The sequence below is a fragment of the Psammomys obesus genome, unplaced genomic scaffold (genome assembly GCF_907164565.1).
Source record: "Psammomys obesus unplaced genomic scaffold, mPsaObe1.curated_primary_1811, whole genome shotgun sequence".
Classification (NCBI taxonomy): Eukaryota; Metazoa; Chordata; class Mammalia; order Rodentia; family Muridae; genus Psammomys; species Psammomys obesus.
This window is the reverse complement of record NW_026588368.1, coordinates 4,308,430-4,330,097: the sequence shown is the minus strand read 5'-3', so window position 1 is coordinate 4,330,097 and position 21,668 is coordinate 4,308,430. Positions and strand designations below refer to the sequence as shown.

Genomic DNA, 21,668 nt, shown 5'->3' with positions numbered 1-21,668 from the left:
GCTTCTGAGTTTACTTTAATGGTTATTTTGACCTGAAGAGTGTGAAAGATAAATTCCTCTTACAACTGAACACGAAGAAACCATTTTTCTCTGCAAACCAGTTTCTATAGTCCCTTGTTCTGGCTTCTGTTAAGGGAGATTTCAATAGGAAAGCTCACTTGTCGCAAATCACTCCTTCTGGGTAAACAGACCCAAAGCTTAAGTCGTTTGTAATCGACCACTACGTTAAGACCATTGAAAAAAAAATTGAATTATACATATTAAGGGTTCGTACATATCTTCTAGAAGTAGTAGGGCATAAATCATCATAAGTTAATAGAGTAATAAAAATAAGCCCTAGTGTTTGAGGAAGAGGTGACTAACGCTTTCGGAATCCCGAAACCTTCACAAGACGACGCCTAGCATTATTTTGGCTGCTGACACAGACACAAGCTCCAGCCCGAATCTTTAAACTGTGGCTTGCACCCGAGGGCATCGAGGGAAGCATCCCGGGCCGCGGTGGCCCACTCCACCTCTGATCTCTTCGCGAAACGTTGAGGAAGCAGGGTGAGCGCGGCTAAGGCATTCTGCCCGCACTGTTTACATTGTGTCCCCGGTCGAACTACAACTCCCAAGATGCACCGTGGCTCTAGAGCCACCGGAGGAGAGACTTCCGGTTTAGACCAACGCGGCTGCGCACGGGGTGTGGTCTTACTGGCTCGACCCGCCTCGTGCGATGCGCGTCACGGCTACGCGCGGGCGCGGAGGCGGGGAGACGCGGCGGCGGCGGTCGCGGCGGCGCGAGCACAGTCCCGACGCGGTACCGCGGTGGCGGCGGCGGCGCTGGCGGCTCCAGCGAGCGGCCCCCTCCCTCCGCTCCCCCTCTCCCCTCCCCGAGGCGCTGCTTCCCGAGGCGCCCGAGCCGCGCGACCAGGCGGCGGCCAACTCGGGTGAGGGGCTGTGTAGCTCGAGCGCGGCTTCCCGGGCTCAGCAGATTGCCGGGGTCGGAAGGAGGTGAGGGCTGAGGGACAGGTGTCCCCGGCGCGGGGCCGGGAGCGCGCGCCTGGCCGGCTCCGAGCTTGGCCGGAACTCTGACCCGCGGCCGCGCGCCCGGTGCGGGGGCCCGAGCGGCGACACCGGGGCGGGCCTGGGGCCGCGCTCCGTGCAGCTGCGGTCGCGGACGCCCGCTGCCCGCTGCCCATTGCCCGCCGCCGGGCGGAGGGTCCGAAGCCCCTACGCCCCGACTCCCGTCGACGGGGCCGGTGCCCCCCGTGACGGCCCGCGGCGGGAGTCCTCCCGCCCCGGCTCTAGAGTTGGCGTCTTCTGCTACTTGTAGGGATCTCTCTGCCCAGCCTCGCCTCGGAGGGGTTGTGCCCAGCGCCACTTTTCCAACCGCCGGGATTCGGGAAGGTTGCCCTCGTCACCTTTCCTTAGGTGGCGCCTCCCAGGCGGTCGCCGCGGGATAGTCCCGGGGCCCAGTTCTCAGCCCCTTTGAGTTTTTATCTATCCAGTGGTCAGCTTGTTAGGGAATAACGGTTATAAAGTAAGTTTTGAGAGGTCCGAGAGAGCGTTGGATCAGAAGGCTTGATGCGTTTCTTCTCCTGGCTTTCATTTATTTATTTATTTATTTTTGACCTTGATTTAAGCGTTTGCTTCTGGAGTTTGAAAACTTTGTTGAGAGGATTGAGCAGTGAATGTTTGGTTGGAAAGATTACACGACCAACCGGGAGTTGATAGGTACAGCGCTTCATTGGAGGTTTTAATATCTTAGCAGGATGATCTCTTAGTTCTATTTAATTTTTACTCTGATGTCTCATTTAGGAAAAAAAAAACTTAAAAATTAATCAGTTTATTGTATGTGCGCATGGTGTGTGTGTGTGTTCGTGGCCCACGAGTGGAGGTTAGAGGACAACTGTTACAGAGTTGTTTCTCGTCTGTTATGTGGGTTCCGGGAATCGAACTTAGGTGGTCAGGTCTTAAAATTAGCCATCTTGCCATTTTTAATTCCTGTGTTACTGTTTTCACTGTATTTCCTAAAGCAGAGTACTTACCCCTAGTCTCCAAGAAACAAATTAAAAATACTGCAAAGTTTTATGATACTTAAAATTACTTGATCATAAAATACTTCCCAATTAAATGTGTTTTTTTGGGGGGAGGCAGTGGCAGCAGGGTCTTACTCTGTAGCCTGAACTAATAAGAATCTTGCTTCTGTGCTCTACGTGTTGGCATGAATCATCTACCTCGCTGAGCCCTAATGAAAAAGTTAAAAATAAATTCTTCACAATAGTTTTTTTTTGGGGGGGGGGAAGACAGGCTGTATTTATGTAGCTTAGGCAAGCCTTAAATTTTTAAATCTTCCCCTGACTCCAGAATCTTGGTATTATGGGCAAATGTCTTACCCAGATCTTACCCCCACCTCCAAACATGGCCTCACTACATAGCCCTAGCTGTCCTGGAACTCACTATGTTACCAGGCTGGCCTCAAACTTGAGAGATCAACCTACGTCTGCCTCCCAAGTGCTGGAATTAAAGGTATGCACCACCACCACAATTCAAAAAATAAAGCTCAAAACCTTAATATTTAAAGGGAGGGATTATAAGTTTATCAGTTATATTTTCAAGTGTCTTTTTACCAGAGGCCACTTTAAGATCTTGTCACACATCCTGTTCACTTTTACACTGCTTGGAGAGTGTAATTCTTACTTCATTCTTTGAAATTTGTCACAGTGCTGATTGTGAATGAACTGTAAATTAAAACTATCTTAGTGGCAGGGACTTCCACCCATAGGCTTTAGCATATTGGTGGTAAATTATGACTTCTTTTTTTTTTTTTTTTTTGAGAAGTTCAAATTAAATTTGAAAGATGTCTTTCCAGTGTCTGTAACTGGCTACCCACCAGTTTATGTTTCAGGCTTTGGGCTACTCAGTAGCAGATTTTATCTTCTGTGGATGAGAGTAAGATTTCTAGAGCTGTCAGAGTGTTTTTCCATCCTTGGGTTTGCTGTATCAACTTACAAACAGATGAAGTATTTTTCATGAGTCGTTTGGTTTACATGGTGCACTTATTGTAAGTCATGTTTTGCTTTCTAAGAAAAATGACTTTATTTCCTTTATTTCAGAGGTTGGCAAACTCCAGTCAAGTCCTGCCTGTGGCTTGTTGTAAGGCTTAACTGGGATATAGCCACATGCAGTTGTTTAGGTTATTATCTGTTTTTTTGCTGTTGGAATACAAAGTTGAATTCTTTAATAGTTGTCATAGAGACTCATAGACTGTAAAGTCTAAAATTTTTTATTATCTAGCCCTCAATAGAGAAAGAAAAAAGTCAGGTATAGTGGTTTCTGATGTTGGCTGTGGTTGTCCATTTCTGTAATCCCAGTACTTGGGAGGCCAAGGCAGGCCTGTGAGTTTAAGGACAACATGGGCTTCATATTTTAGAGACCGTGTCTCAGAAGCATTGTGAGGGGGAGTGTACAAAATTAAAATGAGTCAGGAAATATAAAGAAAAGTAAAAATTATTCTGAATTACTTAAGAGGTTATTATGGTGATTATCCTTGTAGACTCTATTGATGATAATTTTTATGTAAATGGCTCATGTTAAATATTTGTGTTCTACTTAAAATATTTATTTTTAAGTGCGTGTGTCTGTGTCTTCGAGTGTTTGTGCATGTGTGAGTTCAGGTGTCCATGGAGTTCTGAAGAGGGCATTAGATCCCCTAGAGCTGAAGTTAGATGAAGTTAGATGTGGGTTCTAGGAGCTGAACTTGGGTCTTTGGGCCATCGTTCTAGCCCCATTCTGCTGGCTTTGACCTCTTGGGTAACAGGGATTGAACTCAGGTGGTCACTGGGCCACCTCACTAGCCCAGGCCCCCTCCCCCCTTTTCTTATTAAATGAAGGGCAGAGATACTGCCAACAGTAACTTGTTGAGCTCCCTTACTTGGTGTATAAGCATGATGAGGACCTGAGTTTGGATACCGAGAACCGGTAAAAGCCTGGCTCTAAATGGCCCATAGGGGCAAAGAGGAAGTTTGCCGGGGCTGCGGGCAGCAGCTAGCCTGGTTCTAGGTTCAGTGCAAGACCATGTGGCACAAGGTGGAGAGCGGTAGGTGAGAACACACAACCTCCTGCCGTGTGCATGTGGATATTCTTTCTCCCCCTAAGTGGGACATGTGTGCATACACAGTTCTGCCTGTCTATTTTAGTCTATTTCCCTTTTGGCTTTCTTGGATGGTTAGGTTTTTTGTTTTGTTTTGTTTTGGTGTGTGTGTGTGTGTGTGTGTACTTGTGGATTTTCTGAAAGCTATTACAGCTTTGGCTCTCTTTGTCCTTGGGCATGATTGGCTTCTTGGAGATTTCTTGCTGCACCTTCCTGAAACAGTAGCCCTTGGCAACCCACTCACTCTTGATGCCCTTCACTAAAATGTTTTCCCATGGTCAGCATTCTCATCCTTTTTCTTAGCCTTTAGGACTTGGAATTCAGCCTTTAGCACTCAGCTCTCCATATTTTTGCATCTTTTGATTTTATGTAGTCTTCTGTGAGCTTGCCTGAAACTTCTAAGGCAGACATTTGAAGATTAAAAGTGTATAAGAACAATAGCATACACTATCATTTTGGGGTGTGTGATGGGGAAGGAGGAAGATAGGGAGGGTATATGCACTTCAGTCACAATCATTTTTTAAACTTTTATGCTAGGCTAATTCGTGGGCAGGTCTTTCAGACTTGGCTGGAAGCTGTTGGGTGTTATGTTTAAAAAGCTTTGTTTGTTTTTTGAATAAGTTGTGTGTGGGCTGTGCATAATTGTTTAGGGAGCATGCTTGATATGTTACACATATGCAAGTTAAAAGACAATTTTGGGGCTGATTCTCTTTGATTTTTATGCGGGTTCCAGAGATCAGACTCAGGTCATCAGGCTTGCTCAGCAAGTAAATAAATTCCTTTACTTGCTGAGATGGCTCTGAGTTGACTTGGCTGGCTATTATTATTATTAAATATAATATAGATGACTTTTGTTAGGATTGCCTCCTCTCTCTTTTCTTTTCTTTTTCTGAGACAGAATCTGGCCATATAGCTCAAGCTGGCTTTTGGACTCTTGATTGTTTCACCAGTCCCTCCTAAATGCTTTGATTATAAATGTTTGTCACTGTGTCCAGGTGACAGAATTCTTGTCCATAACATGGTTGGTCACAGTCATAAAGAGTGACTGATCATCGGAACTACTAGGTGATGAAATGCTTATGCAGTAAACAGGTGTTTTTGTTACTTTGTTTTTGCCGAGTCTTTTTGCCCTAAGACAAAGAAATTAGTTTATAAATTCCTACCTCTCTGGTCTTCTCAGTTCCCCAGATGTTTGTCTTTGTTTTAAACTCCTCTTTAGAGGCTGAGTGTGGTGGTACAGACCCAGCTTTTGGGAGGTGGAAGCTAGGGGATCAGGAGTTCAAAGTCATCCTCTGGCTACATAGGATGATCAGGGCCAAACTGGGATTCATGAGACCCTGTCTCAAAAACCAGGAAGGGGGTGGGGCCATGTTGCTAGATATTCAGCTCAGTAAAGTGCTTTCCATGCAAGGGTAGGGACCTGAGTCTAATCTTCAGAACCCACGGAAAGTAGCTGAGTATAGTGACTAGACAGGTGGGTTGCTGAGGCTTACGGGCCAGCTCTCCTAGCATAGTCAGGTACCAGTGAGAAATCCTGTTTCCAAATCCAAGATGGAAAGCTTCCAAGGAATGATACCTGAGTTTGTCCTCTGGCATATAACACACATGCACACGCGCACACACATGCATGCAGGCACACAGGCACCTACCTATGTACACACATACAATATATGCAAATAAGTGTGTTCTCAATGTTCTTGGTTCAGCGAGATAGGGAGATGGTGGAAGGAGAGAACCCACTTCCACAAGGTGTTCTGTGATCTCCACATGTGCACCATGGCACATACGCACATATATACTCTCAAAATAAAGTGTGAAACAGCACCCCCCCCCCAAAAAAATCCTAAAGCCTCATGTTCTTTAAAACAAAAACACACAAATTTTTTTTTTTTCTCCCATAGACTTTTTTAGTTGCTTTAATGGCTTTTGGGCAAAGCTTCAGGGATTGCAAATCATGTGAATAGCTGAAAAATTAAAACCATTTTTTTCTTAACTTGTTTTTTGGACATGTTAATAACCTTTTCAGCTTTGTAGTTTGTACCTCTTTTCCCTGTGGCGTACTAAGGTCTGTTGCTTCTTTAGCCCTACCTTTAGAGGCACTGTGCTGTTTCTGTTTCTCACCCTAGGGAGAAGTCAAAGCAGTGAATGCTCTGTACTGTTTCCTACCTGTCTCAGCAGTCTGTAGGCTAAAGCCCATGAATTGAGAGTTCTAGGCCAACTTGGCTGAAGTATCAAGACTGTCTCATTTAAAGAAAAAGAGAGGTTGGGGCAGCAACCGCTTCCTTAGTGACTTTAGAGAAATATGCAGTTATGGTAACACTGCCAGTTTTGACATCACAGCCAGAGATCTTAGCTGTGGGCATTAACATTTCAACATGGAATGAATGAAATTACATATTTTATCCATTTTCATTCGTCCTATCAGTCATGATAAGAGTATATAATTTCAGAGACTCACTAAGGCATCTGGCAAACTTGATTATTACTGGGATTCTTTAGTGAGATCATAGCTTTGTAAAGTGTTGCCAGAAGGTCCATATTCAAGGCATAATTGTAGGAAAAAAGTAGATGGTCAGCTCTTGGGGAAAGTTACTTAGCTAATCTGGGGCAGCAGTGTCCGAACAGCTTCAGTGTCAGATCCGTTCTTCGTTAATTTGGTTTCTCCACATTGAATTTCTCTCACCTTGGCTATGGCGTGGAATTATGCTTCTGGATGAGATGTTGACTTAACAGAAGCACGTTAAAAAATACTTAGGGATTTCTTTCTGGGTCAATAAATTGTCATATACACTGTTTTGCTTATTTGCTTGTTGTTTTGGTGGTGTTAGGAATTGAACCTAGGACTCTGCTACTGGCCTTCATCTCTAGCTGCTGATGTTCTCTTTGTATTTTATTACTATTTTGACATAGTTTTATTGTATAGCCTAAGGTAGGCCATCAACTTGTCATTCTCCCACTTCAGCTTAAGTGCTGGAGTTACAACCATGTGCCATGTTCCCCCCTCCCCCCCATACCCAGTTTTTCCTAGTGTTTTTGTTTGTGTCTTTGCCCTTTTTTTTTTGAGACAGTCTCCTGTTTCCCAGACTGTCCTTGAACTCAGTATATAGTTGAGGATGAGCTTGAAACTCCAAATCCTATAATTCTCTTCTATGGGTACTGAGAATACAGGCCTGTACCACACCCCATTATTCTTTTCTTAGAACTTACCATGTAACTGAGGTTGCTTTTTAACTCAGTGGCCTCAGGAGTATTGGGAGTGTAGATCTGAGTCACCACACCTGGTCAGTATTGTATGAATATAGTCGTTTAACATTTATTCTGGTTTTGATAGGCATTTGGATTGTTGCCAGATCAGACCTGGTGGTGAAGCCTGTGATCCCAGTTACTTGGGAATCTGAGGCAGGAGAATTATAAATTCAAGGCCTGACTGTATACCTTATTGAAATTGTTCGGGCCAGGAGGTGATGGCACATGTCTTCAACTCCAGCACTTTAACTCCAGGAGGCAGAGGCAGGTGGATCTCTGAGTTAGAGGCCAACCTAGTTTACAGAGTGAGTTCCAGGACAGCCAAGACTACATAGTGAGACCCTGTCTCGAATGAAAAAAAAAGACGAAATTGACTCAAAAAGCAAAAAATAGAAAAACTGGTATTGTCACATATAACTCAGTGGTGGAGAACTTGCGTTGTGTGTGTGGTTCTAGGTCCAATCACTGGTTAGAAATATCAGTGTTAGGGCCAAAGATGGCTCTTCAGAGAAAGGTATTTGCCACCAACGCTGATGATATGAGTTTGATTCCAAGGTCTAACGTGAGGGAAGGAGAGAACCAACTCCTGCAAGTTGTCCACATACATTCTCACAAACAAGCAAACAAACAAACAAACCAGACGTTTAAAGCAAAACCCAAAACCTAATACTACATCGAACATTCTCATCAAGACTTCTTGCTTCTGTATTTAAGATCTTTGGCAGGTTGTTGGTATGTGTGTGTTGCTGCATTTGAGTACAGGGCTTCATGCATGCTAGGCAAGCACTCTGCAAATGTTTTTGCTTCTGAGACAGGATCTTGCTGTATATTCCAAGTTGGCCTTTAACTTGCTATGCAATCCAGGTTGACTTTGAACCCCAGTTCTGCCATGAGAGTGCTGAGATCATAGACGTGTTTAGCCTTGCAAGTGTACTGGGAATTGTTAGGGGTTGTGGTGTCAATTAAGGATTAAAATAGAAAACATAAGTAGTAGGTTGGATTGTAGGCAATTAGACAAAATGTATGAAACAAACTTTTATATAATATGTATACTTATTAAGTTAGAAATTAGGTCCTTGAGGTTGGGGATTTAGGTCTCTCACTAGTGTTTAGAAAATACTTGGGTCGGATGTGGTGGTGCACACATTTCAGATAGCACATTTAATCCAGGCAGAGGCAGGTGGATATCTGAGTTAGTCCAGCCTGGTCTGTAGAGCAAGTTCCAGGACAGCCAGGGCAACACAGAGAAACCATGTTTCGAAAAACAAACAAAAAGAAAGAAAAAGAAAACACTTAAGCAATGTTAATCTGTCAAAAGCCAGGTATGTAAGTTGTTAGGGCTGCCAGTGAAATAACCACACACTGAATGGCTCAAACAACAAATTTGTTTTCTGAGATCTTGAGTCTAGAATTCGAAGTTTAAAATATTAGCCGATGGGCTATGTTTCTCTTGTCTTAATAGAGTCTTTATTTTGGGCATGCATCCCTGGTGTCTTTTTTCTTACATAGACAGATTTAATTAGAGGTAGGCACCCCCACACCCACCCTCATTTCCTAGAGACAGATTCCAACTGTGTAGCCCAGGCTGGCTTCAAACTGCCTCTGAGTACTGGAATTAGAGGCCTAACTACCACACCCAGCCTGGGGTCCTATTCTTAATACTTCATTTAGCCTAATTACCACTTTAAAGGCCCTTTGTCTTTGTCTAAATATAGTCATAGAGGCCAGAGAGATGACTTGGCAATTAAGAGTACTTGCTGCAGTTCCAGAGGTCTGGGTTTGATCCTCAGCACCTACGGGGGTGTGGGTGGTAGGACAGGCATAGTGGTACCGGGGACAGACTGAGAGACAACACTGCGGAGAGGACTCCCAACCGGCTGTAACTCTAGTCTTAGGAAATCCAGTGCCCTCTTCTGGCCTCTTTGGATACTGCGCATATGTGCATAGACAAATATGTAGGCAAAACACCCATACCCTTAAAAGTCAAATAAAATCTCAATTAAAAAAAAAGTACAGTTATGGTCTAAGGCACTGGGGATTAGGGTTTCAACATAGGATTTTTGAGGGGATATGATTTGTATCACTAAGGAATTTCTACTGGAAACTTTGTGCTGTAAAGTTCATGGATGATGAAAAAGATAAGACAGTTTGACACATGAGGAACTGATAATTTGGAGGAGTAGGGAGATGGGAAAATAACCTCAGAAAAGTCAGGCATGGGTCGCACAATTAACTATTAACTCTTGGGAGATGGAGGTAGGAGGATTGGTTATTCTAGGGAGCCAGTGAGATGGTTCAGTAAGGAAAAGCACCTGTTGTCAAGCCTAATGGTTTGAGTGTAATTTGCTGGGACCCACAGGTAAAGTCATGAGCCAATACCCTCCAGTTGTCTTCTGACCTATACAGGGTGGCAAGTATGTCCCTAACCCACCAAATAAGTAAGTAAGTAAGTAAGTAAATAAATAAATGTAAAAATAACACCAAACCAACAACGAAAGAGTCTCAGCTATGTAGTAACTGTGAGCCAACCTGGGTTTCATGAGACGGTAGCGCAAGAAAGACCCAAACGAAAACCTGAATAAATAGTTCCAGAAGAGCGGTAAGAGCTAGGAAGACATTAAATAGCGTAAAGTATTAGTACAGTTGTTAGGAGGAGTGAGGTATGTTGTATTTAGATAAAAGTGGAAAAATTAGCCTTTGCCCAAAAGGAGACCTTTTACCTAGAGGTAAATGGTAAGAGAGGTCTAATTAATTATGAGCCCAGGCCTGTTTCTAGATCATGAATCTGATAAGATTGGGAGCTGATTCTGTTGGTGAGCTCAGTTTTTCTTGAACTTTTGAGTTCGAGAGTGTTAACTGCCATGCCTAGAAGTCAGTTTTCCATCCCTCTTCTCCACCTTCCTCTGGTTCTCTCTTTCTTCTTCTTCCTTGGTGTTCCCTGAGCTTTGAAGAAAGTGACACAAACGTAGCATTTTTGGCTGGATATTCAATAGTCATTTATTCTCAGGTGGCCATTAAGTCTATAAAAAGAAACTAACCAATACTGACAGCAGCACTGTTCTGTTCTTTGTGTATAAACAATTATTTAGAAGGCATTTTGAGAGGTATGTTATGTTCATTTAATAAAACAGCAGCAGTAGCTCCCCTGCTAGGACCTATAATAATCTCCTTAGCCATGGACTTTTGCTGGAGTTGAATTTTCATCTGTGGAGTGGGCATTACATGTATTCAGAAAATGGCTGATTACTCCTAGAGTAGACTTGACATAGTTTTACCACTGGGCTAATTTTGCTTCATCAGTTGATACTGTTTTATACTGAGTCCACAGATGAGTAAGGCTTTTCATGACAGATTTCTCCCAGTAGTGTGCATAGTACCTCAGGCAAGTTTTTGGTGTTTTTGAGGCAGATTGTCACTATGTAGACCCTGCTGACATGGAACTTGGAGCGATCCCCCTGTCTCTTTCTGTCTCCTCTCCCCTCCCCTCCTGCCTCTTCTCTCTTCTTCCTCAACCCCTCTTTCTTTTTCTGAGACAAGGTCTCTAGTTCTGGTTGTCCTGGAGTTTGCTATGTAGACTCACAGAGCTCTGCCTGTCTCTGCCTTTTAAGTGCTGGGATTATTAGCACACACCAGCATGCCCAGGTTTTCCTCATGTGTGTTGTGGATCAGATCCTCATGCTTGTGTAGCAAGCTCTCTTTGGCTTTTAGTCATGTTATTTTCCCTCCCTCCCCCTGCCTCCTCTTCCTTCTTTCCTTCTCTCTTTCTCTCTCTTTTTCTTTCTTTTTTGAGACAGCATTTCTCTGTGTAACCCTGGCTGTCCTGAACTCAATCTGTAGACCAGGCTGACCTCAACTCAAAGATCTACCTGCCTCTGCCTCTGCCTCCTGAGTGCTAGGATTAAAGGTATCCACTTCTAGCTATGCTATTTTCTTCTTAAGGGAGAATATAGCAATCCTAATAGCCTTTACAAAATGCTTCTGTGCCATATTTAGAAGTTTGTGTAGTAAGCTGCAGGTCCTCATTCCGTTCTAGAAACGTAATCCTACCCTCTTAAACCTGAAAAACAAAAGTCCTGGGGGAGGCTGGAATGATATAAAAGTTCTGGAAAAGCAGTGAAAAGCTTACTAATAGTAAGGAAACAACCAAGAAAAGATTATGTTTTGAATGGTAGAAGAGTTCTAGTACTTGGGAAGGTATGGCATGAGGATGTGAATTAAGGGCCAGCCTGGGCTTTATAGGAAAAATTCTTGTTTCTCAAAGAAAAACAGGAAAACTTGTCATGTTTTTGTTTTTATCCTTCATCTTCCCCCATGATTCAGTTTTGATTAGAGGAAGTTTATGTTCCCATTCCCTCTCTTAAGCCGGAGGAATCTGAGTAGCCCTTTCTTGTAATTTCTGTCCTTAGGGAGTGCCAGAAAAACTGGTCTCTACCTGGTTTGGGAAGGCAGCATAATTAGGAGTTTAGGCAGACAACAGGTGCACCATTCACAAAGGGCACAGAACAACTGCAGATCCAGATGCTTGTTGGCAGAAGAGTTCAGATGCACTCATACTATAGACCTTCTAATGTCTTAAATGAAGCTCCCGTGAGATTTTGGGAAATTAGGACCTGCTTAAATCACAAACCTCATAGGCCCAAGCAAGACACATTCTCAAAAAAAGAATCTTTTACTTGCTCTTATTTGAGGGTCCAAAGCATGTCCATCTCATAAGCATCTCAGATTTGAACAGCCAGATGATTTGGTCAACTTGAAGAAATGGCATTTAGTCTTATTTAGAAGTTTAAAGAAAACAAATGAAGAGAAATGAACAGTGCCTAAGGAACTTGTGGAATACTATCAAGCAGTCCAGCTGTACATTATGAGTTCAGAGGGAGAAAATAAAAGGGCAAAGAGATTATTTTAAATAAATAATGATTAAAATTTCCAGTTGACCTAAGAGATGAATCTGTAAATTCACCAAGTTTAATCGATTATAAGTAACAAACTCAAGGAGATGCACCTTGAGACACTTAATCAAACCCTTGAAAACCAGGGAATCTTGGAAGTAGCAAGAGAAGAGTGGCAAGGATTCTGAATGCAGATTTCTTTCTTTAAAAAAAAAAAAAGATTTCTTTTTATTTTATGGGCATTGCTGTTTTGCCTGCATGTATGTCTGTGTGAGGGTGTCAAATCCACTGGAACTGGAGTTACAGACTCCAGTTGTGAGCTGCCATGTGGGTGCTGGGATTTGAACTTGGGTCCTTTTAATCCATCAAAACTCAAAAATAAAGAAATTAAGGCATTCTTAGAGAAACAAAAGCTGAAAAAGTTATTACCATGAGATCTTCTCTGTAAGAAATGCCAGAAGACTGAGCTTTGGTGGCACACAACTTTAATCCCAGCACTTGGGAGGCAGAGGCAGGCAGGTCTCTGAGACCAGCCTGGGCTACAAAGTGAGATCCAGGATAGCCAGGGCTACACAGAGAAACCCTGCCTTGAACCCCCCCTCAAAAAAAAAAAAAAAAAAAAAAGCCAAAAGAGAGACCTTCATGCTGAAGTGAGTCACTGGCTGGTAGCTTGGAGCCATGTAAAATAAATGGTGTGTGTTAAATGCACAAGTATTATAGTAAAACGATATGAATACTTTCACGGAAATAATCAGGAAAAAGAACAAAAAAAAATGAATAAAAGAATTGAGGTCACTAGATTTAGCAGCATGTAACAGTTGCTCTCTATGTAATTCATCTGCTTTTTATAGGATTACAAGATGAAGGAATAAAATACTGTATACATTAATGCTATACAATGCCATAAGTATACACATATCTACTCATCTACTTATTTATTTTAGCCTGGGCTGTATAGCTGAATCTGAATTTTTGGCCCTGCTTCATCCTTCTAAGTGTGGGGATTGTAGGCATGTGTCACAGCAGCCAGTTCACACGGTGATGGAGGTGAAGCCCAGGGCTTCGTGGGTGTTAGGCAGGCACTCTGCCAACTGAGTTTTGTCCCTGTCCCGAAAGATCAGAGACATAAAGCGGGGGGTGAGGTGGGGAGCTCTGCAGCAGTGCATCTGTAATGCAGTTGAAGTTAAATTCCTGCCTTAATCTGTTTTGTGTTGCTATGACAAAGTACTTTAGACTGGGTAAAGAATAGAATTTTATTTTCTCATAGCAAGGGAGCTTAAGATTAAGGTACTGGCAGCTTTGGTGTGTGGAGAGGGCTTCTTCTAGTTCTAAAGAGGGCCTTTTTTTTTTTTTTCCCCTGTGCCCTCTGAAGGGGTGTATTTTTAGACCTGATGTGGCCTTAACTTTATTAATGTTGTATATTTGTCTTAGGGCTTCTGTTGCTCTAAAGAGAGAGCATGACCATGGTAACTCTTAAAAAGGAGAATATTTAATTGGGGCTGGCTTACAGTTCAGAGGTTTAGTCATTATGGTGGAAAGCATAGTGGCACACAGGCAGACATGGTGCTGGGGAGAGGTAGCTGAGAGTTCTGTATCTGGATCAGTAGGCAGAAGGGAGAGACACTGAGCCACTAGGACTGGCTTGAGCTTCTGAAACCTCAAAGCCCTTCCTCCAACAAGGCCACACCTCCTAATAGTGCCATTCCCAGTGGCCTAGAGGGAGCCGTTTTTATTCAGACCATGACTATATTCCTTGTAGTTTGATAATATATTGTGGCAGATATGGTTACTTGTTAAACCTTCCTTCAGGATTATTAAGTACTTGGTTTATTTCTTTAATGATTAATAGGCTTGTTTTAGTGAAATCTATTTACCTCTACTATGTCTTGCACTTCTTGGTCCTGGAAACCTGGCAGCTAGGAACGAAGTAAAGAAAGACCCAGATGTGTGCAGAAAAGCTAGGATTAAGTGGCCTGTGCTCTCTCTGATGATACCATACATTCCTTTATTTACAGCACAGGAAGAGGATTAGCTTGTTTCAGTTGGAGGTCTTTGTAGGGGGCAGTCTTAGGTTGCATCCAGTTGGGAGGAGGAGGCTGCAGGATGCTGGTGTTGCTAGACCAGGAGGCTTTGCCAATCAGTTTCCATATGTCTGAGTCATTGGGGTCCACATTTGCTCAGGGCTTTCCCCTACTTCCCACAAGCCTCTATTAGCATTCTTCAGGGAGTTATAATTTTTTGATGTGCCTTCAATTACCCAGGGAACAATATTTGTGGTTTTTTGTGGGGCTTTTTTTTCCTGAATCATAATAAGTTGCTAAACTACTAATTGCTGTGTAGTTGATCTTTTGCTTTCTACCATTATCCTAGTTTAAATTGTAAATTATTGTGCAGAATGATCCAAATGCTGTTTTCTTTGAAAAAATTACTTTTGAGTTTAGTGTTTTAAATTTTGTTCTGATTCTACTTTCTATCTTACTCCCTAAAGTCCAAGTTACTCCGTATCTTGATTCTACTGCCAAAGGCTGTTTAGGGTGTTTCAGGTTGATAGGGACTGATCGACGTTTAGGTGCTTAGGTACGTGTTCTGGGATATATCCCCGGCGCTCTGTTCTTTTTAGGCTTGGGCATCTTCACCTTTTTTGAAAGTGTTTTTCTGTTTTTCATCCTGGACAAAATCTTCCCAGTCAAGTGTGGTGGTGCACTCCTTTAATCCCAGCACTTGGGAGGCAGAGGCAGGTGGATCCCTGAGGTGGAGGCCACCCAGGTTTACAAAGTGAGTTTTAGGACAGCCAGGGCTACACAGAGAAACCCTGTCTTGAAACATAAAAATAAAAACAACCTTTCCATGCTCTATGAGATGCTGTGTAGCCTGTGTTGCTTCTGGTATGGAACCATGGCCTCCTTAGCTGCCTCAGGGATTCTTAGAACTACTCTTTTGTATTTTATGCTTAAGGTTCTTAGTTTTAGAATAGGGAAATAAAATATATATCTATGTATTATATTAAAACTATATCTGGGAGTAAACCTTAAAGAATTTAAATAGCACTCACCTTTAAAAATGTTTTTGTTATTTTAAATTATGTGTCTGCAGGTTTTTCTGTGTGGGGTCTGTACATGTGAGTGCAGGTGCCTTCAGAGTCCAGAGGTGCCTCACCCCTACCCAGGCTGGAGTCACAGAGGGTTGGTTGTGAGCTGCTGGACATAGAACTGAGAACCAAAGTTAGGTCCTTTGCAAGAGGAGTTGGTGTTGTGTGTTTTGTTTTGTTTTGTTTTTGTTTGTTTATTTTGTTTTGTTTTTGAAGATATTTTTTAAAATTATGTATATAGTGTTCTGCCTGCAGGCCAGAAGAGGGCACTGGATTTCATTATAGATGGTTGTAAGCCACCATGTGGTTGCTGGGAATTGAACTCAGAGCCTTTGGAAGAACAGCCAGTGCTCTTAACCTCTGAGCCATCTCTCCAGCCTCCGAGTATGTGCTGTTAACCACTGAACTGTCTTGCCCCACACTCTTCCTAATACATTTTTTCTCTCCTCTCCCCTTCTTTGTCTGCTTCTGCTTTCCTCTGGGAGAATATATATATATATATATACACACACATACATACATACATACATACATACATACACCTTTTATGAGCTAATCACATTATGAATTTTATAATTTATAATGGTTTATTATCATGTTTACTTTAAAAATATTTATTTATGTTTTTGTCGAGACAAGGTTTCTCTGTGTAGCCATGACTGTCCTGGACTCACTTTGTAGATCAAGCTGGCCTCGAACTCATAGAGGTCCGCCTTCCTCTGCCCCTCAAACACTGGGATTAAAAACGTGAAACACCACCGCTTGGCAAGTTTACTTTTTAAATATTTATTTAGTTTTGTTTCATATTTATGAGTATTTTGCTTTACAAGTATGTATGTGTACCACATATGCACCGAGCATCTGCAGAGGCCAGAAAAAAGTACCAGAATTCCTGGAAACTGTAGTTACAGGTAGTTGTGGACAGTAGGAGCTGAACCTGGTTCCCCTGTCAGAGCAGCAAGTGCCACTGAGCCTCCTCCCCAGCCCTGACTGTTGTGTGCTTTATTAGTTAATGTAATAACCTGAAAATTGTCTTTCTTTTTACAGTTTTTGTGTCCCTCATTCCCACAGCATTTAAATACTTAATCTGTAGGGCAGAACTAAGTTGTAGTGTTGCTAAAAGAAACCCTTCAAATCTGTTAATTTATTTGTCTATTTTTGGTTTCAAGGTCTCCCATTCTAGTACAAATGCATTTTCTTCAAGGCCAGTAGACAAACTGTAGTAAAATTTGATTCTCTAGAACATTCTAAAATTAGGATATTTATTTTAAGTTTTTGGTAACCTGAAAGTTTACCTAAATTCTTATTCTCACTCTCTCTCCTCTCTCTTCCCCTCTCCCATACAAGGTCTCACTATATTTTTTGTTGGCCTGAAACTTGCTTTCTTGACTCTGCTGGAACTCAGAGAAATCAGCCTGTGGTGCTGGCATATGCCTTTAATTCTAGTACTTGGGAGGCAGAGGCAAGCTGATCTCTGAGTTGGAGGTCAGCCTAGTCTACCTAAGGCGTTCCAGGCTAGCCAGGACTGCATAGAGAAACTGTCAAACAACAGAAACAAAACCAACAAACAAAAAGGAGTGTGCCACCATGCCCAGTTGCCACCTCCTTCTTTTTAAACTTTTTTTTTTTGAGATTTATTATTTTATGTGTATGAGTGTTTTGCCTGCATGTATTCTTTCTTGTGCACCATATGTGTGAACTGATTGAGGAGGCTGGAAAAGGGTTTTGGATTTCCTTGGAATTGGAGTTGTGAATGGTTGTGAGTCACCATGTGGGTCCTGGGAATCCAACTCAGGTCCTCTAAAAGAGCAGTCAGTGCTCTTAAACACTGAACTGTATCTCCAGCCCTCCCTTCCTCCCTTTTTCCCTTCTTCCCTTCCTCCCTACCTCCCTTCCTTCATTCCTTTTCTTAATTTTCTTTTTTTTTTTCAAGACAGGGTTTCCCTATGTAGCCTTGGCTGTCCTGGAACTCACTCTGCAGATCAGGCTGGCTTTGAACCTAGATTCACCTGCCTCCTGAATGCTGGAATTAAAGGCGTGTGCCACCGTGCTTGGTGCCTGACCTTCCCTTAGAAGGTCTAGAACTTTCAGTGTTTTACACTTTAAATTAAGGACTTAATTTTTTTTTTTTTTTTTTTTTTTACTATTTTTGGTTTGTTTTTTGAGACAGGGTTTCTCTGTGTAGCCTTGGCTACTCGCTTTGTAGACCAGGCTAGCTTCAAATTTACAGAGATCCACCTGACTGCCTCACTGAACACTGGGATTACAGCATGCGCCACTGTGCTCAGCTTAAATTAAGGTCTTGAGTTGATTCTTTTACAAGGTGAAAGACAGTGGTCCTAGTTTTGTTCTCCAGGTGGGTCCCACTTCTGCCAGCACCATTTGTTGAGTAAGCTATCTTTTCCCCAATGTTTGTTTTTGTCTCCGCTGTCAAAAATTAGGTAGATGTAGTTTTGTCAGTTCATTGCTGAGTCTTCTGTTCCTTTTTTTTTTTTTTTTTTTTTGGCTTATTTATTTATTACTTATACAGTGTTCTGCCTGCATGTACACCTGCATGAGAGAAGAGGGCACCAGATCTCATTATAGATGGTTGTTAGCTGCCATGTGGTTGCTGGGAATTGAACTCAGGACCTTTAGGAAGAGCAGCCAGTGCTCTTAACCTCTGAGACATCCCTCCAGCCCTACCTGTTTGTTTTTAATGCTAGTACCAGGTTGTTCTTATTGTTAGCTCTGTGGTATAGCTTGAGGTCCAGCATTGTTCTTACTCTTTAGTATTGCTTTGACTGTGGTTCCAGTGGTTTCTTGGATTGTTTTTATCTAAACCTGTAAACATGCCATTGGAATTTTGATGGGTATCACATTGAATCTATACATTTATTTACATTTATGTTTTTTGGTGATGTAGCTATTTTCACAATATTCTAATGAAAGAGAGTGGAAGATCTTTTGTCATCTAGTATATTTTTGATTTCCATTTTTGATGTCATGAAGTTTTTACAACAGATAGAAGACTTTGTCTTTGGTTAGGTGTATGTGTATTTTTTTTTTTTTTTTTTGGTGGCTTTGAATGAGTTATTTTACCTATTTTTTTTCCAGAATGTACATTATTGGTATATATCAGTGCCACTGTTTTTTTAAATTATATTTATTTATTTATGTGGGTGCACACATGTATGTAGGAAGGTCAGAGGAGAACTTGTAAGAATTGACTTTATTTCTACCAAGTGTGTCCTATATATGAACTCTGGTCATTAGTCTTGGCAGCAGATGCCTTTACTTGCTGAGCCTGCCTGGGTTAAAAAAAAAAAAAATTAATGCTGATTTTTATTTTGCAAATTTACTGTGCATATTAATTAGGTCTAAGCATTTTCTACTATATCCTGTAGATCTTTTTTTAATATATATTTTATTTATTTATTATGTATACAATGTTCTATCTGCATATACACTTGCACACCAGAAGAAGACACTGGATCTTACTATAGATGGTTGTGAGCTACCATGTGGTTGCTGGGAATTGAACTCAGGACCTCTGGAAGAGCAGACAGTACTCTTAACCTCTGAGCCATCTCTCCAGCCCTGTAGATCTTTTTTAAAAGTTAGAAAAAAAAATCAGGTCATCTACAAATAGAGATAGTTTGGTATTTTTTTTTCCTTTTCTATTTTTTATCCTTCTTATGTCTTTTTCTTATTTAATTGTATGGCTAAGACTTTGAGCATTACATCAAATAAGAGAGGGCGAGTGGGCATCTTTTTCTCATTCCTGATTTTAGAGGAAATGCTCTCAGTTTGTCTCCATTTAATGTTGCCATGAGTTTGTTGTAAATGTCTTTATTATTTGGAAATATGCTCCATCTATTACCAGTGTCTTCAGGACTTTTATCATGAAAGGCATTTTGAACTTTGTCAAATGTGGGTATAAGTTTTTAAGAATACTGTTCTTTTTAGTGATTGAATTTTCTGTTGCTTTTGTGTATAATAATGTAGTTCAAGTGTTTTTCCGGCACTCATGTGTATAACTTTTCTCTTCTTAGGGTCAACTCACTATCCCTTAAAAATTCATTCTCCCAAGAAGAAGGGACAGAAAGGAAGACCACTTTGTAAGAAAGGCTTTGGTATCCCATGAACGAGCCAGCAGAACACCGATTGGGGTGCACCAGGACTCCAGAGCCAGATATAAGGCTCAGAAAAGGGCACCAGCTTGATGACACAAGGGGAGGTGATAATGACAACCACCAAGGAGATTTGGAGCCCATTTTAGAGACACCTGTTTGTTCTTCCTATTATGAAAATGTAAGTTAAATGATCAGAGGGTTGCAAGTGAAACAAACATTTATGGAGATGAGGGTGATATTTAAAAAGAATACATATGTGTAATATACAATGTGTGTGGTTTTCCAGAGGAGAGGTGGAGATGTTGACTTAGTAAAAATATGTATGGGTATTTTGTCTGTGTATGTCTGTACCACATGTGTGTTTTGTGTATGCAGAAGTCTGAAGAGGGACAGATTCCCAGGAACTGGGAGTTACATATGGTTGTGATTCACCATGAGGGTGCTGGGACTTGAACCCAGGTCCTCTACAAGAGCAGCAAGTGCTCTTAACTACTGAGCCATCTCTCCGGCCCCTAAATGTTTTCTTTAAAAATTGCATTTGTTTTTCCAGGAATGTATGTGCTATGGTACATATGTAGAAATCAGAAGACCACTTTGGGGAGTTGGTTCTCTCCTACCTTGTAGATCCCAGGGGTTAAAGTTAGGCCTTCAGGAAAAAAAAAAGTTAAAAAAAAAAAAAATGAAAAGGGGCTGGAGAGGTGGCTCAGAGGTTCAGAGCACTGGCTGTTCTTCCAAAGGTCCTGAGTTCAATTCCCAGCAACCACATGGTGGTTCACAACCATCTATAATGAGATCTGGTACTCTCTTCTGGCGTGTAGGCAGATACTGTATAAATAATACATCTAAAAAACCCAAAAAGTTAGGTCTTCAGGCTTAGCAACAGGCGACTCCATTTGTATGTATGCCTGCATGGCAGAAGAGGACATCAGATCCCACTATAGATGGTTGTGAGCCACCATACAGGTGCTGGAAATTGAACTTAGGACCTCTGGAAGAACAGACAGTGCTCCTAACCATTGAGCTATCTCTCCATCCCCTAAATTATTTTTAAGTTAAAACCTTTTGGTTTGTGAGGCTGGGTCTCATGTACTATGTACATGCATAGTACATGAATATATATATATTCATGTGCATGCATATACAAGCTAGTATATAAAAAATTGTCTTTTTTTTTTTTTTTTAATAAAGGTGTCAGATCCCTTGGAATGGGCATGACAGACAGTTGCGAGCTGCCATGTGGGTGCTGGGAATTGAACCCCAGTCCTTCGGAAGAGCAGGCAGTGCTCTTAACCACTGAGCCATCTCTCCAGCTCCTCTTTTTTTCTTTTTTGGAACGAAACCAAACAACTAATAAAAACCGTTCATGCCGCAAGAAGCAGAATCAATGTGTAGGCACTGATCAAAGTTGGCTTTTTATAATATACTTAATACATTCTAAATAGAAAAAGTAATTCCCTACTTTGTGTTTGATTGATTTGGTTTGGTTTTAAGGTGCTGAAGGTCAGACCTGGGGCTTTGTATATGATAGGCAAGTGCTATACCACTTAAAAAATACACTCCAGCTCTCCCTATTGTTTAAATCACTTCTGTAAATCAGGAGTGAGTCCTTCATATAGCTTGTTTCGTAATAATTTAGGATGGTAGCAATTGGGGATACCAGTTTAAACAGTCATAGGTTATGTTGATGGCTACTATTCTCAGATATTTCCACATAGATTTCGTTCCCAGTTTTTCTTTGTTTTAGTCTAGCTGGCAAGAAGATGGCCCTTACTCCTCTTATCTGATTCTGGGCTTGAGCAGCTTATGGATCCTGAGGCAGTCTTTAGCCTCTTCTCCTGCTGTTACTGCCTTCTCCCTCTAGTGTTTGCTTTCTGAGATCACCAAAGCCATCTCTGTCCAGTACTGGCTCACACTGACTAAGTGAATAGATCATTGCGGGAAAGCAGCCACAGGGCAGCACACAACATGGTGTTATGGAAGATTATGTTATGGAGAATGTTACATACCGTTCCTCAAGCCTTTGGGAGGAGCTGGCAGGGTCACATGCTTCTGGCTTTCCACATCACTTCATACCCAAGTGGTTCCCAGGGCCATCTCCTTGTTCTTTCTTTTTTCCCAGCTCTTGACACTGACCTTTTCTGGCACCAGGTCCTCACTTCAGCCCTGTTCATTTTGGACAATGAAGGTGGGTGGTC

At 41.9% G+C, this 21,668-nt stretch overlaps 1 protein-coding gene across 3 annotated transcripts in view; it reads left to right on the top strand.

Moving 5' to 3' along the window:
- Adipor2 (adiponectin receptor 2) overlaps positions 1-21,668 on the top strand; it is a 55,900-nt gene that overhangs the window by 12,448 nt on the left and 21,784 nt on the right. The window contains exons 1-2 of one of the 3 annotated variants that reach the window (XM_055604121.1): positions 797-929; positions 19,393-19,651. In XM_055604121.1, coding sequence (XP_055460096.1) covers positions 19,481-19,651 — 171 coding nt within the window. In that variant the 5' untranslated portion in view covers positions 797-929; positions 19,393-19,480. Of the gene's footprint in view, positions 1-796; positions 994-19,392; positions 19,652-21,668 lie in introns of those variants that run through there. The other 2 variants (XM_055604120.1, XM_055604119.1) reach the window with 2 other exon arrangements.